This window comes from Equus caballus, chromosome 4 (assembly GCF_041296265.1).
Source record: "Equus caballus isolate H_3958 breed thoroughbred chromosome 4, TB-T2T, whole genome shotgun sequence".
Taxonomy (NCBI): domain Eukaryota; kingdom Metazoa; phylum Chordata; class Mammalia; order Perissodactyla; family Equidae; genus Equus; species Equus caballus.
In genome coordinates, this window is record NC_091687.1 from 45,314,450 (window position 1) to 45,329,657 (window position 15,208).

The 15,208-nt window shown below is 41.0% G+C and overlaps 1 protein-coding gene across 7 annotated transcripts in view; it reads right to left on the minus strand.

Annotated features, from left to right (window-relative positions):
- COL28A1 (collagen type XXVIII alpha 1 chain) overlaps positions 1-15,208 on the minus strand; it is a 179,014-nt gene that overhangs the window by 7,588 nt on the left and 156,218 nt on the right. For all 7 annotated transcript variants that reach the window (XM_070264503.1, XM_014739197.3, XM_070264504.1 and 4 more), the window contains 4 exons: positions 15,092-15,127; positions 10,688-10,724; positions 8,303-8,857; positions 6,316-6,473 (listed from right to left, as the gene is read on the minus strand). In XM_070264503.1, the coding sequence (XP_070120604.1) occupies positions 6,316-6,473; positions 8,303-8,857; positions 10,688-10,724; positions 15,092-15,127 (786 nt within the window). The remainder of the gene's footprint in view (positions 1-6,315; positions 6,474-8,302; positions 8,858-10,687; positions 10,725-15,091; positions 15,128-15,208) is intronic.

Below are 15,208 nucleotides of genomic sequence, written 5' to 3' on the forward strand. Positions count from 1 at the left end.
TTTTCTCCTAATCTACTCTCATAGAGGCTTAGTACTAAGTTAAAATATATGCCATGGTTTTATAGACAGGTTTTTCAAAAAATCCAGCCAAAATGGAATTACATATGAGAGATAATTCAATGATGTTATTTTTTAAAGAGTAAAAAATAAACAAAATGACACTATCAACAGGTAATGGATAAAATGGAGAAGATGTAGAAAAGAGAGGACAAGAGTTTTGAGTTTAACAATATATTAATATAGACAAGAAATGATGAGGCCCTGATCTGCAAAAGTAGAAGTATGGATGAGGGGAAGGAGGTTGATGGCTTGGATAGAGGGATGTTAAGAATAAACCAAAAAAGACAGTTCCAGTGAGTATGGAAGATGAAGTAAGGAGAGAGCTACAGACTAGCCCAGGTTTCTTGTCAGGTGCCTAACTGGTTGGTGAGACTATACCTAGGAAGGAAATGTGCAGGAGCAGCCCTGTGAACATATTCTATGTTGACTGCCATGGGACACCCAGAATAAGAGGTACATAGACAACCAAAACTATGACTCTGGGTCCCAGGAGAAAGGTCTGGGTTGGAGAGGCAGATTTGAGAGAAGGTAGCAAATGTGGCTCTAGAACTCAGAATATGGAACAAGAAGAGAAGCAGGCTAAGGACAAATCTCAGAAAAATTGAGTTTAATATTTAGGGGGTTGACAGAGAAAGAGAACCCCCCAAAGTTACTGAGAAAGAATGCTCAGAAGGTCGGAGAATAAGAGAGAGGACTCTCAAAATCAAAGAAAAAAGTGGCCATGTTGTCATATGCAACAGAGAAATTAAGTAAGAATGTGACAGTAACATTTGGCAATTAGGAGGTCATTGGCGACTTTTCCAGCAGAGTTTCAGTGTCGTGTTGGAGGCAGTAGCCTGACTTCAGAGATTTTCCTAAGTGAGTGAGAAGTGAAGAAGTTGAGAGAAGGAGCCAGAGGGAGAGAGAGGGAAGCAGAGCAAGGGTGTGCGTGTGTGAGAGAGAGACAAAGACAGAGACAGAGAGAGACAGAGACAGCAGAGACTGGCCAATGGAATAATTTTATTACAAAAAGAAAGAGGATAGTAGCAAGAGGGACACGTGAACTAAAAGAGGGTTGGGGTATTTTTTAGGTGGAAGAGTCTGAAGCCCATTTACTGACTATAGGGAAGGAGTCAGAAATACTGGCGGGAAAGGGCACAACGGTGAAGCAAGGTCCTGGTCTTAGAAGAGGGGGAAGGGAATGGGCCTCAGAGCACAGGTAGAGAACTAAGAGGTGTCCCATCAGAGTTGAGGATAGAGGCTGAGGTCAGGTTTTGGAATGAAGGGACACATCCAACTCCAATATCCAGTCAGAACCTGCCCAGGTCTCCAGTTCTTGAAAAAATTGCCAGAGGAGCCCCAGTTTCAGAAGTTGCCTTCTTTAGGAGGATCTTAATATGGAGTAAGAATGAGTAAAAGTTGTGAGGAAAGGAGAGTAAGAGATGAGAGAGATGGCAAGAGTGATATGGACATGTAGATCGTTGAGCAGCGGGTGTGATAATGATGCGAGGGGAGAAATGAGGCAAGTGGGATGAGGACCAGGGATAGGGTTTCACTAAAAAAGAAAGCAGACAAAGAGAGAGTGGGACGGCCGCTGTCCTAGTTTTCTGTAATTCACATGAGTATGGAATATACATTTCCTCCTTGGAAATGAGGAGCCTGCATCCTAGACTTAAGGCTAGCATTCACATCCAGATGGTCTCACAGGGAGGGAGGAGACTCACAGCTCCCCCTTTTCCTCCACCTCTCCACCTGGTGGAGGAGCAACCCAATGAGACTCTAACTAAACTAGCATGCCTACCTCCATCACTAGGTTGCTGTGCAATCATTCTGCATAGGAATCCCACAGCCTCCTTTCTACAGAGAGGAAGAAATCTCTGCTACCAGTTTAAGTTATTTGCAATCAGGGATCAATTTTTCACAACACAAAAAAAGAAGCTTAATGGAAAGAATAGATAGGGCTTCTTTCCTTTCTACTCTTTCAAGGGGAAAAAAAAATCTAGAATATTATTACAAGAAACCAGCTCCAGTGAATAAACACCCTGCATGTTGACATTACTTTATTTATTAACGCATTTAGAATGACAAGAAGTGACTTCATGCAGGAAATTAATATGCTCATTTGCTGAATGAATCATGACTGGATATAACCAGTTGGTCAGATTAAATCATGTTTACTTGAGTCTATTGTCCCACTCCCATTTATATCCCAGAAATCTTAACCCAACTGGCCAAACCCAGAGATATGAAGTGCCAACATTATTAGTCCCATAAAGGATAAGGCTTTTTTACATATACAGTATAACTTGTTTATAACAATCTTGTTTATAACAGTATAACTGATGTGTTTTTGTTGAAGGAAATCTTCAGATTTCTTTTTTAGTCCAACAGTCAGTATAGCATTCATTTGGCCAATAAGTGTTTATTGAGCATCTACTATGTGCAAGACAAAGCACAATTTTAGATCACAAAGATTAATTAGACACAGATCATGTCCACAGGGAATTTAAATCCATTAGGAGAGTCAAGGTCCATGCATAAATAATTATTAACAAGGTAAAATGTGATAAATTCCAGGAGAAACTATAAATTTTCCTGAGATTTCAGAAGGACAGAGTAGAATGGATGTACATGTTTAGCTCCCCAAGACTGGCCTGAAAAAGCAGTAGGGCAGGGTGTTGCCTAAGTGTTACGAATTTAGTAGAACATGGGAAATCCTTCTACTTTCCACATTTCCCAACACACCTGTTCCCAGAAGTTTAGTGTACAAGTTCATTCCACAATTAGATAAAATACTTAAATGTAAGTCCTTCTTGGAGATAGAAACCCATTGACTTAGATTTCATATAAAAGTGTAAATAGCTGATATCAGATTTTTCCCTAAGAATGGATTTTGAAAGAAGAGGAAGGAAAGGAAGAGCTAGGTGTCTTAAAGAGTGACAGAAGAGCCAACAGAGAAAGGAAATAGAGACACAGAAAGGAAGACAGCACTTCTGACATCATCACTTACTCATTTTGCAGTATTGCTGGGGAAGGCTTGGCAACAACCTGAGAATTGAAAGGTTTTGACAGATTCATTTTGCTTTAGATGTTTGGATACTGTAATTTTACTTTTAGAAAAAGGCAGATGTGCATGCACAGATATAGAAGAATGTTTTTGTATTTATGTGTGTGTATACATTATATGTACATATGACAGAGATATAAATGTGAATATAAATGCATGTATGTTTGTTCAGACTAAATATCTGTTAGGAACATTGATTGTTTAAAAATTCAATCTTGCCTTGGTGCTTCTACAAAGGGAGCCACGGTGAGAAGGTCTAGAGACAAGAAGGGCTGTCCAAGAAGCTCAAGTTCATTGCGAGCTCCCACTATCTCAGTTAGAGGCACCCTATGGAGACCTAGCTGATGCTCAGTTCCCCTCTATGTGACTCTTAGTGTTATAAATCCAAACTATTTTGGATGTACTCTTCTTATAGCCTCCCCTCCCCAGCTACTAGAATGCTTCATCTTTCATAATCCATTAACAAAACTTATCTCTCAGGGTCATCAAGCTTCTTGGGTCATGACACCAGAGGATAGGGTCTGGCTGTTCCTCATTTTGTTATAAGTGCTTTGGATGTCCCTTAGGTACCTCCACTTTACCTGGTACAAATTAAGCTCATTATTTTCGTCCAAAAATACCCCGCTCTGCCTCCTGTATTCTCCATCTCAGTAGATGGTGTTTCAGTTCACCCCATCTCCAAACCGGAAATCCAACTGTCCTCCTCAAACCCCGCCCCCCCCCAACCTCTAATTCATCAAATCACTAAATCCTGTTCATTCTGCCACAGAAATGGCTTTCCAATCCATGCCTCCTTTCATTCTGACCACCCCTGCCTTAGTGTAAGGCCTCATTATCTCTTACCTGGATTATGGCTCCTCGCATCCCAGCCTCCAGTCTCCTCTCCTCCCCCTCCTATTTATCTTTCACACTGAAACCAGGGTTATTTCCCCTGTGAACCAAATATGACCATACGACCCTTGTTTTAAAAACTCCTCTGTTTTCTCGTGGCTGCCTGTATGGAGCTTGACACATAAAGCCATTTATACTTAGTCCTCAAATTATCTGTCCAGCTTTAACTCTCACCATTCTGCCACACACACACCTTAGGCTCCAGTTAGACAACTTGTCCTAATTTCTTGAAATGCCATGTACTTTGGAATCCCCCTTTGCCCATATGTTCCCTCTGCTGGAAATATCATTGCCCCTACTCTTGCCTTGAAAAACTCATATTTATTCTTAAAATGCCACCTTTTCTATAAAGCCTTCCATTACTCTGCCCTGAAATTAATTGCACCATTTCTTGTGCTTCATCCATGGCTTTGCTAAAGTTCTTAATACTTCTTGTACTTATCCATCTCACTGATAGACCATGGATTTCTCTCGGGCAGGAACTGTGTCTTAAGAGCCACAACCTAGCACAGTAGTAAATGACCAATACATACTACTGGAATTCATTGGTTATGAGGAGAGCTCAATTTAAGTGCCACTTGCTCGGTGAAACCTGAGTTTGCTCTTGTTTATGAAGTGTTTAGAAAGGGAAATGGGTTCACCAGGAGAGGGAAATAGTGATAAGTTATACAAGCAGGCAAGGCTCCAGGAGCATTCCATGCTCAAGAGGACATAAACTGTATACATTATTATCTGTAATGTACTTTAAAATGCCCAGTAAAGACCAGGGTTAGCAAACTCCTGTGGGCCAAATCCTAGTCTGCATCTGTTTTTGTAAACAAGCTTTATCAGAACACAGCCATGTTCATTCACTTAAGTATTGGCTACGGCTGCTTTTGCACTTCAAAGGCAGAGTTGAGTAATTGGAACAGAGATCAAATGGCCTGCCAAACCAAAAATATTTACTGTATGGTCCTTTATAGAAAGAGTTTGCTGACCCCTGTTATGGATCCCGTGGTATAAATGTGTGTGTTAATTTCAATCTGCAATCCAGGGGCAGTCTGTTGCCCTAATTGGAATTGCCCATCTCAGAGTCAGTTAGTGACTAAATATTTGATTAAATACTATTTATTATTTGATTAAATTTATTACTTTATTAAGTTTATTACTTGATTAAATACTATTAAATACTATTTAATCAAGCAGAAATATATTAGAGACTTTTCTGCCCTTTTTTGAAGCCCATGAACACCTAGTGAGTCTCACAGTCTGTCCCCTTAGGAATGGCATCCTAGGCCTGATTTCTCAATGGTCCTGTGTCTAACTACTGATCAGGAGGCTTCTTAGGGCCTTAGTCCAACTTAGGTCCAACTAGCTGAATCTTGCTGCTAAAATATTATTGCACTTGCTCATAATGAATCTCTCATGCCCGTGAAGACTTCACAAAAGGACAGCACGTGGACTTCATTGAGCTTACAGAATAGGGGCACGACTGCTATGTGCCTGCTTGCTGAGAACATCCATATGTGTAGTACAGATCAGCCTAGATCTGCCTTAGTTGTAACTTGGCGGGGGGGACTACAGCACTCTCTTACCGTACTGTGGGAGACTATCCAAATTTCACCTAAAAGAACTTAATGGTTGCTCGTGACCTGATTGGCTGAGGTCCGTGCCCAGAAGCTTGCTATGAGGACCGTCACATTTGTCTTGATACATTCAGGAGGTAGTCTTTCATGCACATATGATTGGGGCGCTCTGAAGCAAAGCATCCACCTTGTACCATATGCGCGCACAGTCTCCTTCCCTGTCCCCACTCTGGGTACAGAAGGTGGACGTTAAATAAGCAAGAACGTGGCCTGGAGTGTGGGAGAGTAGCAGGCTGAGTGTGTGTGCACTTTGAGGAAACTTGAGAGGGTGCAAAGTGGGGAGTGTATGCAAAAAGAAATGAAGGAGAGCTGTGACCTTCATTTCAAAGGAATGAAAGGATCTACAAAGCATGGCCAGTGCATGATTCAAATAGTGTAGTGCTATTCTGTTCTAGTGGATAGGATTACTTTGGTGGTGGCAGAGGTAATATATAAAAATATTACTTGCAACATTTAATAAATAACTGCTTATAAAATATAGCAATATTTTAAAATCTCATATTCATGCTTGCATGCCCCAGAGCTATTTCAGAACTAGAAATCTGGAGACAAAGTGCTAATATTTAGAGCCGAGGACCTGAAAATACACATACCTCAGCTGATTCTTGACAGTGCAGGGCAAGGTGGTCTTCGACATAAAACAGACAGAATACACAACTTTAAGCTTGCAAATTAAGCAAGACAGTTACTTACAGACTCAGAAATTTCACTCTGAGGCTCCGGAGTAGATTCACTGCGTTCTTCCCCTGACGTCCCAAAACCAGGTTGAAGCAGTGGTGAACCCAAAACTTGAATGAGGTAAGAATCAAAATCCTCACATTTTTTTTTAAACAATTTTTGCTTCAGGGTGTCTTTTAAAAGAGAAGTAGAAAAGGAAGAATGTAGGAGCAATGAAACATTACTCAAAACCTGTTTAAAGAGAACTTCTGTGCTCCCCTTAAAATAAGCAGACACTTTCCCATCACTTGAAGTCAACTGCTAGGTAAACTAAGATTTTATTTTTTTTTTTGAAGTTTTTTGTTTTTGTTTTTTTTTAAGATTTTATTTTTTCCTTTTTCTCCCCAAAGCCCCCCGGTACATAGTTGTGTATTCTTCGTTGTGGGTTCCTCTAGTTGTGGCATGTGGGACGCTGCCTCAGCGTGGTCTGACGAGCAGTGCCATGTCCGCGCCCAGGATTCGAACCGACGAAACACTGGGCCGCCTGCAGCGGAGCGCGAACTTAACCACTCGGCCACGGGGCCAGCCCCTAGGTAAACTAAGATTTAAGGCATTTTTACATCATCTGTAAGAGGCCATCTAAAATAATTGCATTGAATTGAATAATATATGATGGCCCAAATAGACAAAAGAATGACTTAAATGTTTGTTATCCAAAGTGACAGTTAACTGTAAGCTACGCTGTGGAAGGAACGAGTTTCCCCATAATAAGTTTAATAGGCAATTATCTCTGGTTTTAGGACTAGCAGAAGACCAGCCAGTCCAAAAATATATTCCTCCCTGGCTGGAACAAATTACTAACTCCTTTGGTTAAGATTATAAAGCTCTTCAATTATTAAAATATAACTCGTCTCTGAAATATGTAATACTTCTGGCCATTCTAACACATTAACAGCCCGGTGGGATTGAATATATCAGATAAACCCACCAGTCACCCAGCAGGGTGTCAAGGAAATGGGACCCTAGGTTAGAAAGTTCTGAAGAAAGGGGGAAATAGAAAACGGACAGGTTCTGAGAATGGTATGGTATCCTTAGGGCCAGCTGTGCTAGTACCGGGAGTAAGCCTGGAGCAACGTGGAAGGTCTGTGCCAGGCCACGTCAGACCCCACTCTCAGATGGGTGGAGGAGGAAGGAGGAAGCCAAACTGAAGCCTGCAACCATATTAAGCATGAATTTTACTTATTTCACAAGCTTGCTGGGTGTGGGCCCTGCCAGAATAAGTTAATCAGTTTCCAAAGAATTGGAACGTGTTTCATTGTAAAGCAATACTGACTATACTTCAATCATAGATGAGTCAGGGCCTTAAAATGTCTCATTAGGAAATATGAGTTCATGTGAAAGGGTAAAATGGCATAGGGAAGGCCATCAGGTTAGCAGTGACTGTATGATGAATACTCAAAATGTTGTTCTTTACGATAAACTCCTGACATCAACATGTTTACTTTGCATTATCTTTCACAAAAACAGAGAATAAAACATTATCTATTTTCATACGAACACAGAATGTATAACAGAGAATACAACAGAATAATTCCAGCTACTTGTGTTTCTCATCTCTTTAGATCAGTATAATTTTTTTCCATTCATCATGTACTTAACTCATTTTGATTCTACGGTTATTTTCTGCCTTGCTGTTGGCTAGATTTGTCTCTTATTCAAGTTAGGTAACTTTCTGAACATTAGCTAATCTCAGCAACACACCCAAGTCCTATTCTTTCTTTCCATTCATGTCTTTCAACTATAGATACTCCAGTTAAACAATTTCAAGGCCAACTCAGCACTTATTATGAATGAATAAAGACGAGATTGTACTCTCTAATCAGGATGATACTAGACGTTTTTCCCTTCTAGAGTGTGCATAAGCCTCATTAGCCTCCTGATTTCCATTTTTGGTCAGGATAATCCAGTGATGTGGTACTTGGAAGGACAATGTAAATTCCTTTCCCCTGGAGCTGAGTCTTACCTTGTAGGGTAATGAAGTCATCAAATTGATAAACGTGCTCACTATCTGGGTCAGTAGCAATTAGATTCATTTCTTTGTGGAACATTTCAAAGTTGGGGTCATTTCTCTTTACCACCCCAATCACAAATATTTCCACACTGGCGTCACTGGCGTTCTTCACCACCTCTGTCAGATTCTTTTCATCTCGGGTATCTGTCTGCCCATCAGTGATGACCAAGGCCACCTTCTTTACACCCGGCCTTGCAGCTTCGAACATGTGGTTGGCTGCATGGAGAGCTGTGGCTGTGTAGGTACCTTCCCCGAGATACTGCATGTTGTCCACTGCCAGCTTGAAGTCGTCCTTGCTGGAGAACTGTGTCAAATGAGCCACCATCTCCACCTTATGGCTATAGTTGATTATGCCTATGCGGGCTGTGTCAAGGTCCAGAGCAACCTGGTCAGTCAGGGTCTTCACAAAATTCTTGATGATCTGAAAGTTCTCTGGCCCTACACTTTCTGAGCTGTCAATCACGAACAGCAGCTCTAGCGGAGTCTCTTTGCATTTGGGCCCACAACCTAAAAGATGAATGTTGAGATAGAAACATTGCAGGAATGAAAATCAAAACATCACTGATTAACATCAGATTGGTGGAGGGAAGGGAGAGACAGGCAAGGATGAACCCAAGACCTGGATTCTTACCTTCCTTTTCTGTTACTGTGAACACAGTTGACAACTGTCTCCATTCTAGTTTCTATACCTGACTCTTTTTCAAAAATAATTTCTTACAAAAAAAACCCCAAAACACTGTAGATGACAAAATAATAAGCACCTATATGCCAATTTCGCAGATTAAAAACTAAACTACAGTCACGTGCTGCATTACACCATTTCTTCCAACCATGGACCACATTAATGGCGGTGGTCCCAGAAGATTTAGTACCATATGGCCTAGGTATGTAGTAGGCTATATCATCTAGGTTTGTGTAAGTACACTCTATGATGTTTGCACAACAAAGAAATCACCTAATGATGCATCTTTTACAATGTATCCCCATCATTAACCGACACATGAGCGCATTTTTAAGAGTTGGCATCCCCTGTGTATGCCCTCCTGATTACATTTACCACCCTCTCCTGAAGAGATAACCACTATCCTAAATTTGTCATTCCACCATTTGTATTTAATCTGAATCCGAAAGCTAATATTTCCGTCTTCAACCATATCCTTATATGAAAATGGATATTTGCTCATTGGCATGGCCAATGGGTAAAGTAATAGGATGAAATTTCTTAATTGTGAGGAAGGTTAGTGCCTTTAATTGTACACAAGAATAGCTGCACCTAGCTACTCTAGTTTATGTCTCCAATCACTTACAGTGACAACTAAGGTGGCTCCCATTTATCAAGGAGGCCCATCCATACTATGAAACCTTTTGAGGATAATGATGTCAGAGAATGCTGGTCAATAAACAACATCTATTTAGGGTTTACCATTCAAAGCGGTTGCCGGGGTCACCAGGCAATAAGAATGATCAGGGTTCCATTGGGTTATTCATATCATGTTGCCCAATAACGGTTCCACAAAAAATCATGAGGAAAATTGGTACCATTTTTCCAGGCTTCTAGAACTCAAAAGCTACGTCAAAGCTGGCCTGTCACCATACAGAGTTTCAGGTTGGTTCTTAAAGTTTAGAAGTCTTGAGGACAAGCCAGTTCTGGGGCTCTGTGTATAGAAGGGCAATGATATTTCTGCCTCTGTCCATTTTAAACTCAGGAGTTTCCCTTCTCTTCATTATTTCAATAATCTCTTGCCTTTTGGCTAATCTCTTTCTCAACTTCCTCTTTCTGGTAAGTCTATTTTAAGTCTAATGTATTTAGCCATAGAAGCATTTAGACATAGTTGTGAAGCGAGATGACCTCCTGACTCTGTCCTCCTGCCTTTGAAATGGAATGCACTCTAGAAATGTGCTCAAAATCCCATTCGAAAGTCTTCTTGCTTCAGGAAAAACACAGACATTTTAAGCGCCACTAGCCTGGACTCAAATACCACTTAGGCCCCTATGGTGCTATTTCCTTTGTTGTTTTTTCTTCCCAAGCTCAGGTAAATGTCACTGAATACAAATGAGCTCTGTGTTTGCAAAGGGCCTGGCTGCCCAGAGACTCTAGGCCGGTGTCTTCACGCTTTTTAACCACCCTGGGAACATGATTTTCTTTTCTTAAATCAGGATTCCCACAGCCCTCATTGCTTCCTTTCAGTTTCCCATTGACTTTTCAATCGCACTTCAAACTTTCCCATGAGCTCCATAATATACGTCTTCTGGGTGAACGCATTATCTTGACCAACACAGAGCCTAGTGGGGTTGGGACTTTAAAGCAATGATTTTTTCTTAATAGTTAAATCTTACCACATATTTCAAAAATAAGTTTGATGATTTCTTCTTTCTGGAGGAAAAAAGAAAAAATGTATTAATTGTATGACCATAATATTTTTTCCTATAGTCATAAAAGATATGTCTTATTACAATCAACATTGGCCATTTGATTTAATCCTTCCACTGAAGAAAATAAAATACATAGCACAGAGGTTAAAAGTTAGCTATAATATATCATAATTGAAATGTGTTTGAGTTGTGAAACGTAATAGCTCAGACATTTGGAGTTCAAATTGCAGCTCCGGCATGTATCAGCTGTGTGACCTTGGGCATTAGGTGACCTAACAATGTCTGTGTGTCAGAGTTGTGGTGCAGGTTTAACAAGGTAACGCATGCAGAGCTCTTAGCACAGGGTCTGGCCCCACAAAGTACTGCCTACAGTGGTGTGGGTAATGCATGTATTCAGTTAACACCATTTAACCCACATGTCCTGAGCAACCAAGACAGGCCACAGGCCAAGAGAGAGTTCATTCTCTGCTATGTTCCCTCCTCTTTTTCAGTGCCATTCCCCAATTTTCCAAGACCTTCCCCAGTTTCCTAATACTCTCACTTTGACTCTTCCATGAAATGCCTTGGGGCTCCTGAACGCTCCTTCCTGGTCCTGCTGCTCATCAGCTCCACCAGAAGGGCCTGAGAGGAGCTGGTAGTACAAGAAAATCTGCCAATGCCTTGCCCTGAGTAGCATGTTCACAAATGACTGGGATGAGACTGGAGAAGGCAGGATTCTACGTTTGCCAAAGACAGGAAGCTGACAGAGGTGATTAACTTCACAGATGAAAGACACAGAAGCCCAGAAAATCTCAACAGGGAGGAGCAGTGGATCTCATCTAAGAAGACAAAATTTAACAGTTGCAAAAGTAAGGTTTTAAAAGGAAGTTCTACGACAGAATTGGAGTGAAAGTGTCAGCTGGTAACATGGCTGAATGGAAGCATTTATGAAGAATATTCAGGGAATTTTCATTTAATTTTCTTTTTTTACTTTAAATTGAGTAAAAGCCAACGATTTCAAGTGGCTATTTAAAAAGAACTCACAATGCAATATTAATAAAATTATACAAAATGGAGAAGTCAACAGTCATCCTTTTTTCAGGTTTTGTCATGCTTTTCCACATTTAGAGATGTATTTATTAAATCTGAAACTAGAATATGTCTAGAAAGGGAAAATGTATATATTTATATTATGTATCTAGAAAGGGGAAATGTATGTATTCTTATATTTATGTTTAATATTTTTACAAGTGGAGAAAATACTATACACCAAGTTTTATAGTTTTTCACTTCATGTGATATCATAATTAATTTCCCATATTATTAAGTCTTCTAAAAAACAATTACTGAAATCAAATGCATGGCCATTTTAAGGCTCTTGATGTGGACTGCCAAACTCACTATCAGAAAAGCTACAGTAACTGACACCTCTAACAGGAGTATGTAAGAAAATCTGTTTTATTTTAGACACACAATACTGGTTATTATTATTATATAATCTTTGCCATATGAAAGAATAAAATATCTCATTGTTTTAAATTACACTTAGTCAATTACTTGTAAGGGTAAATTTTATTTTATATGCATGTTTCCAAGTTGTGTTCTCCTGTTCATAGTCTTTCTATGTCCTTTGTCCATTTTTTCTATTAGAATGATTGTCTTTTATTGGCTTATAAAGGCAATTTATATATCAAGGTTGTATTTTAATTCTTTTCAATGTGTTTTTATGGCATAACCAAATCTAAAATGCTTTAAGTAGTCATATATGTCAATCTTTTCCTTATATTCTTTTCTTTTAAGTGACTGGAATAGTTTCACCCTTTCCACTAAAATTGCTGAATGACTACTTTGGCTACTTGGTGCCAATGATGAAAGCATCAAATTTATGCCCCTTAAAGGATTCACATTCTAGCAAGAAATAGACATATCAACAAATACTTTTGTAAGTGTTATGCTGTTATACTGGAGCCAAGGAACCATGTTGGTCTGTCAGGAATTCCAGGGGTGGGAGAGTGGGGATGGGGCTGTGGTGCAGAGAGGTAGATTCTGACCAGACTGGGGTGAGGCGAGTAGAGGAGGAGGAGGAGAGTTCCAGGCAGGGACAAAGTACACAGAGCACACTGCATTACAGTCCTTGAGTAAACTTATGACTCGGTATGTGGCAGAAAGAATGAGAGGAAATATGGAAGAGAGATGAACTCTAGAAGGCCTTGGTGTCATGTTGAAAAGTGTAGACTTTATTCTGGGTGGTGGGAAGACACATGGTCCCTAAGCAGATAAAGATCTGATCACACTTTAATTACGAAAGGTGATCATGGCAGCCAATGAGGGGATTTGAGGTTCCTAAATAGTTCAAGCGAAGAAAATGACACCAGAAAGCTGTGGTAGCAGTGATGGACAGGAAGGACTGGCCTGGAGGGACATTTCAGAGGGAGATGAAGAGGGTTGGTGAGTAATGTAAGAAAGGATGAGGGAAAGAAGGAGTCTCTAGGAGGACCAGGAGGAGGCAAATGATCATGGTGCACTCTCTGAGATATAGTGGAATAGCATGGAGGAAGGTTGGGAGCTAATGAAGATGACTGGGTTCAGCTTGCGCCTGGCTTAGTTTCATGTATCTACAGGACATCCAGCTGGAGATGTCCCGTAGGCAGTAGGCTGAAAGGTCTGGGGCTCAGGAGAGTGGATCAAGCTGGAGGCAGATTTAAGAAATGCCAGTATACAGTTGCCTGTTGAAACAGAGATGGCAGATAAGCTGCGTGGAGCAAGGCTTCTCAGTCTTTTTACAACCAGTGTGCCCCCCTACCTCATTTGTTACACATACCCTTTTCCATATTTATAATATAAACACAATATTTTTTTATTGTCCATACAACTTTTCTGTGATATTAAATTAGCCTTTTCAAACTATACATCCCCGGTGCCTTTAATGGCTGTCTCTCCCTGAGAGTGTGAAGGCAGAAAAGAGAAGATTGAGGGCAGGCACTGAGAAGTGCTAACATTTAAGGGACAGGAAGAGAAACAGTCTTTTTGAAGCAATTTAGGGTGAATTATTAAAACATTGAACTCTTTGCCTCTTCAAAGAGAAGTTTGTTAGTCTGGAATGAATCTGCGACTGACAGCATTTAGGAATATATTTGATCAGGGAGAGATGGGGTGGGACGAGGAAAGAGGCCTTCTAAGAACAGCATTCATGGGGGAGTACCTGGATTTGGCATCAGACAAGCCAACCTGGGCTATAAGGGCTCTATTACTTGCTAGCTAGATGACTTCAGGCATAGTGCTCAAGCTTTGTGTCTGAATTAGCATGTCCTCACTGAAGTGGAGATCATACTACGTACCTCATGGAGCTCTCATGTGGATTGATATGGGGTCTTGGGTAAGAGGTAGCTGAAACCTACAGCCTGTCTCCTTCTCATTGCACTCCACCCCCACCAGTCCTACACTGCCAGCATCATGTGGTGAACCCAGTCCTCACTTCAAGCTCTGTCCAAATCCCCAGAAAACACCTGCCCCTTGGACACCTCATGGGTGGGCCCATGCATACAGGCCAGTGTGGTCAGCTCTCCCAACTTGGGGCCACTTGGGCAGGCAATTCTGGAATCCTGTGATCCTGTGTATCCAGAGTGTGGTGTAGAGAGGACATGTGCTCAGGGTCATCACTCCCCTTGGCCGGAAGGACTCGTCACCCAGAGGAAGGGGTGCAGGTGGAGAAGGACTGGAGGTCCAGAGCGGTGCTTCTGAAGCACACTGGGTACTCTGCACTACTAGGCAAGGGTGGTACTGATGTGAAGGAGCCTATCACACTGCGGGTCACATACTAGATTTTCATTTAATGCAAATTCTCCTTTCTTTCATTCTTCCCTTTCTGCTAGTCCCTTTTCCCTAGAATCTAGAAAGCCAATGTCAGCAAAATGGTATCCTCATTCCTAAGTACTCTGCCTCTTGGGTAAAAACCTTCTGCTCCAGAGACAAAAGCCTATCTTGCCCCCAAACATCATCATACGTCATTTGTGTCTGCTCTGGACTCACATATCCACTTCTGTCATAGCATTTATCAAACTGTAGGTGAACACCATTTGCTTGTCTTTTTCTCTACTGGGCTGTGAGCTCCTTGAATCCAGAGACACAGTCTCTTATTTTCTACTAACAAGAGGGGATTAGTCCCATCTCTGCCACAAGGCCGGATAAGGGCTGCCTTGTGTGATTCCTCCCTCGCATTCAGATTCCATTACCTCGTGCATCTAAGTCGACACTGGGCTCGGAGCAGTGCTAGCATTTACATAGCAACTGAAGCTCTGCGTCAAAAGAATTCAGACTTCTAAAGCTAACACATGGATGTAATAATTTTGCAGGCACAACCCTCAATTACCCCCTAAGATTGATACTCACTGTAAGTCCTAGGTCTCCTTTTGGTCCTTGTAACCCCTACTTAGTGGAAGAAGAGTAACAGTCAATATAATTTGGAACTAGTTAGTGTATAAAATTACAGTAAGACTTTAAAAATCA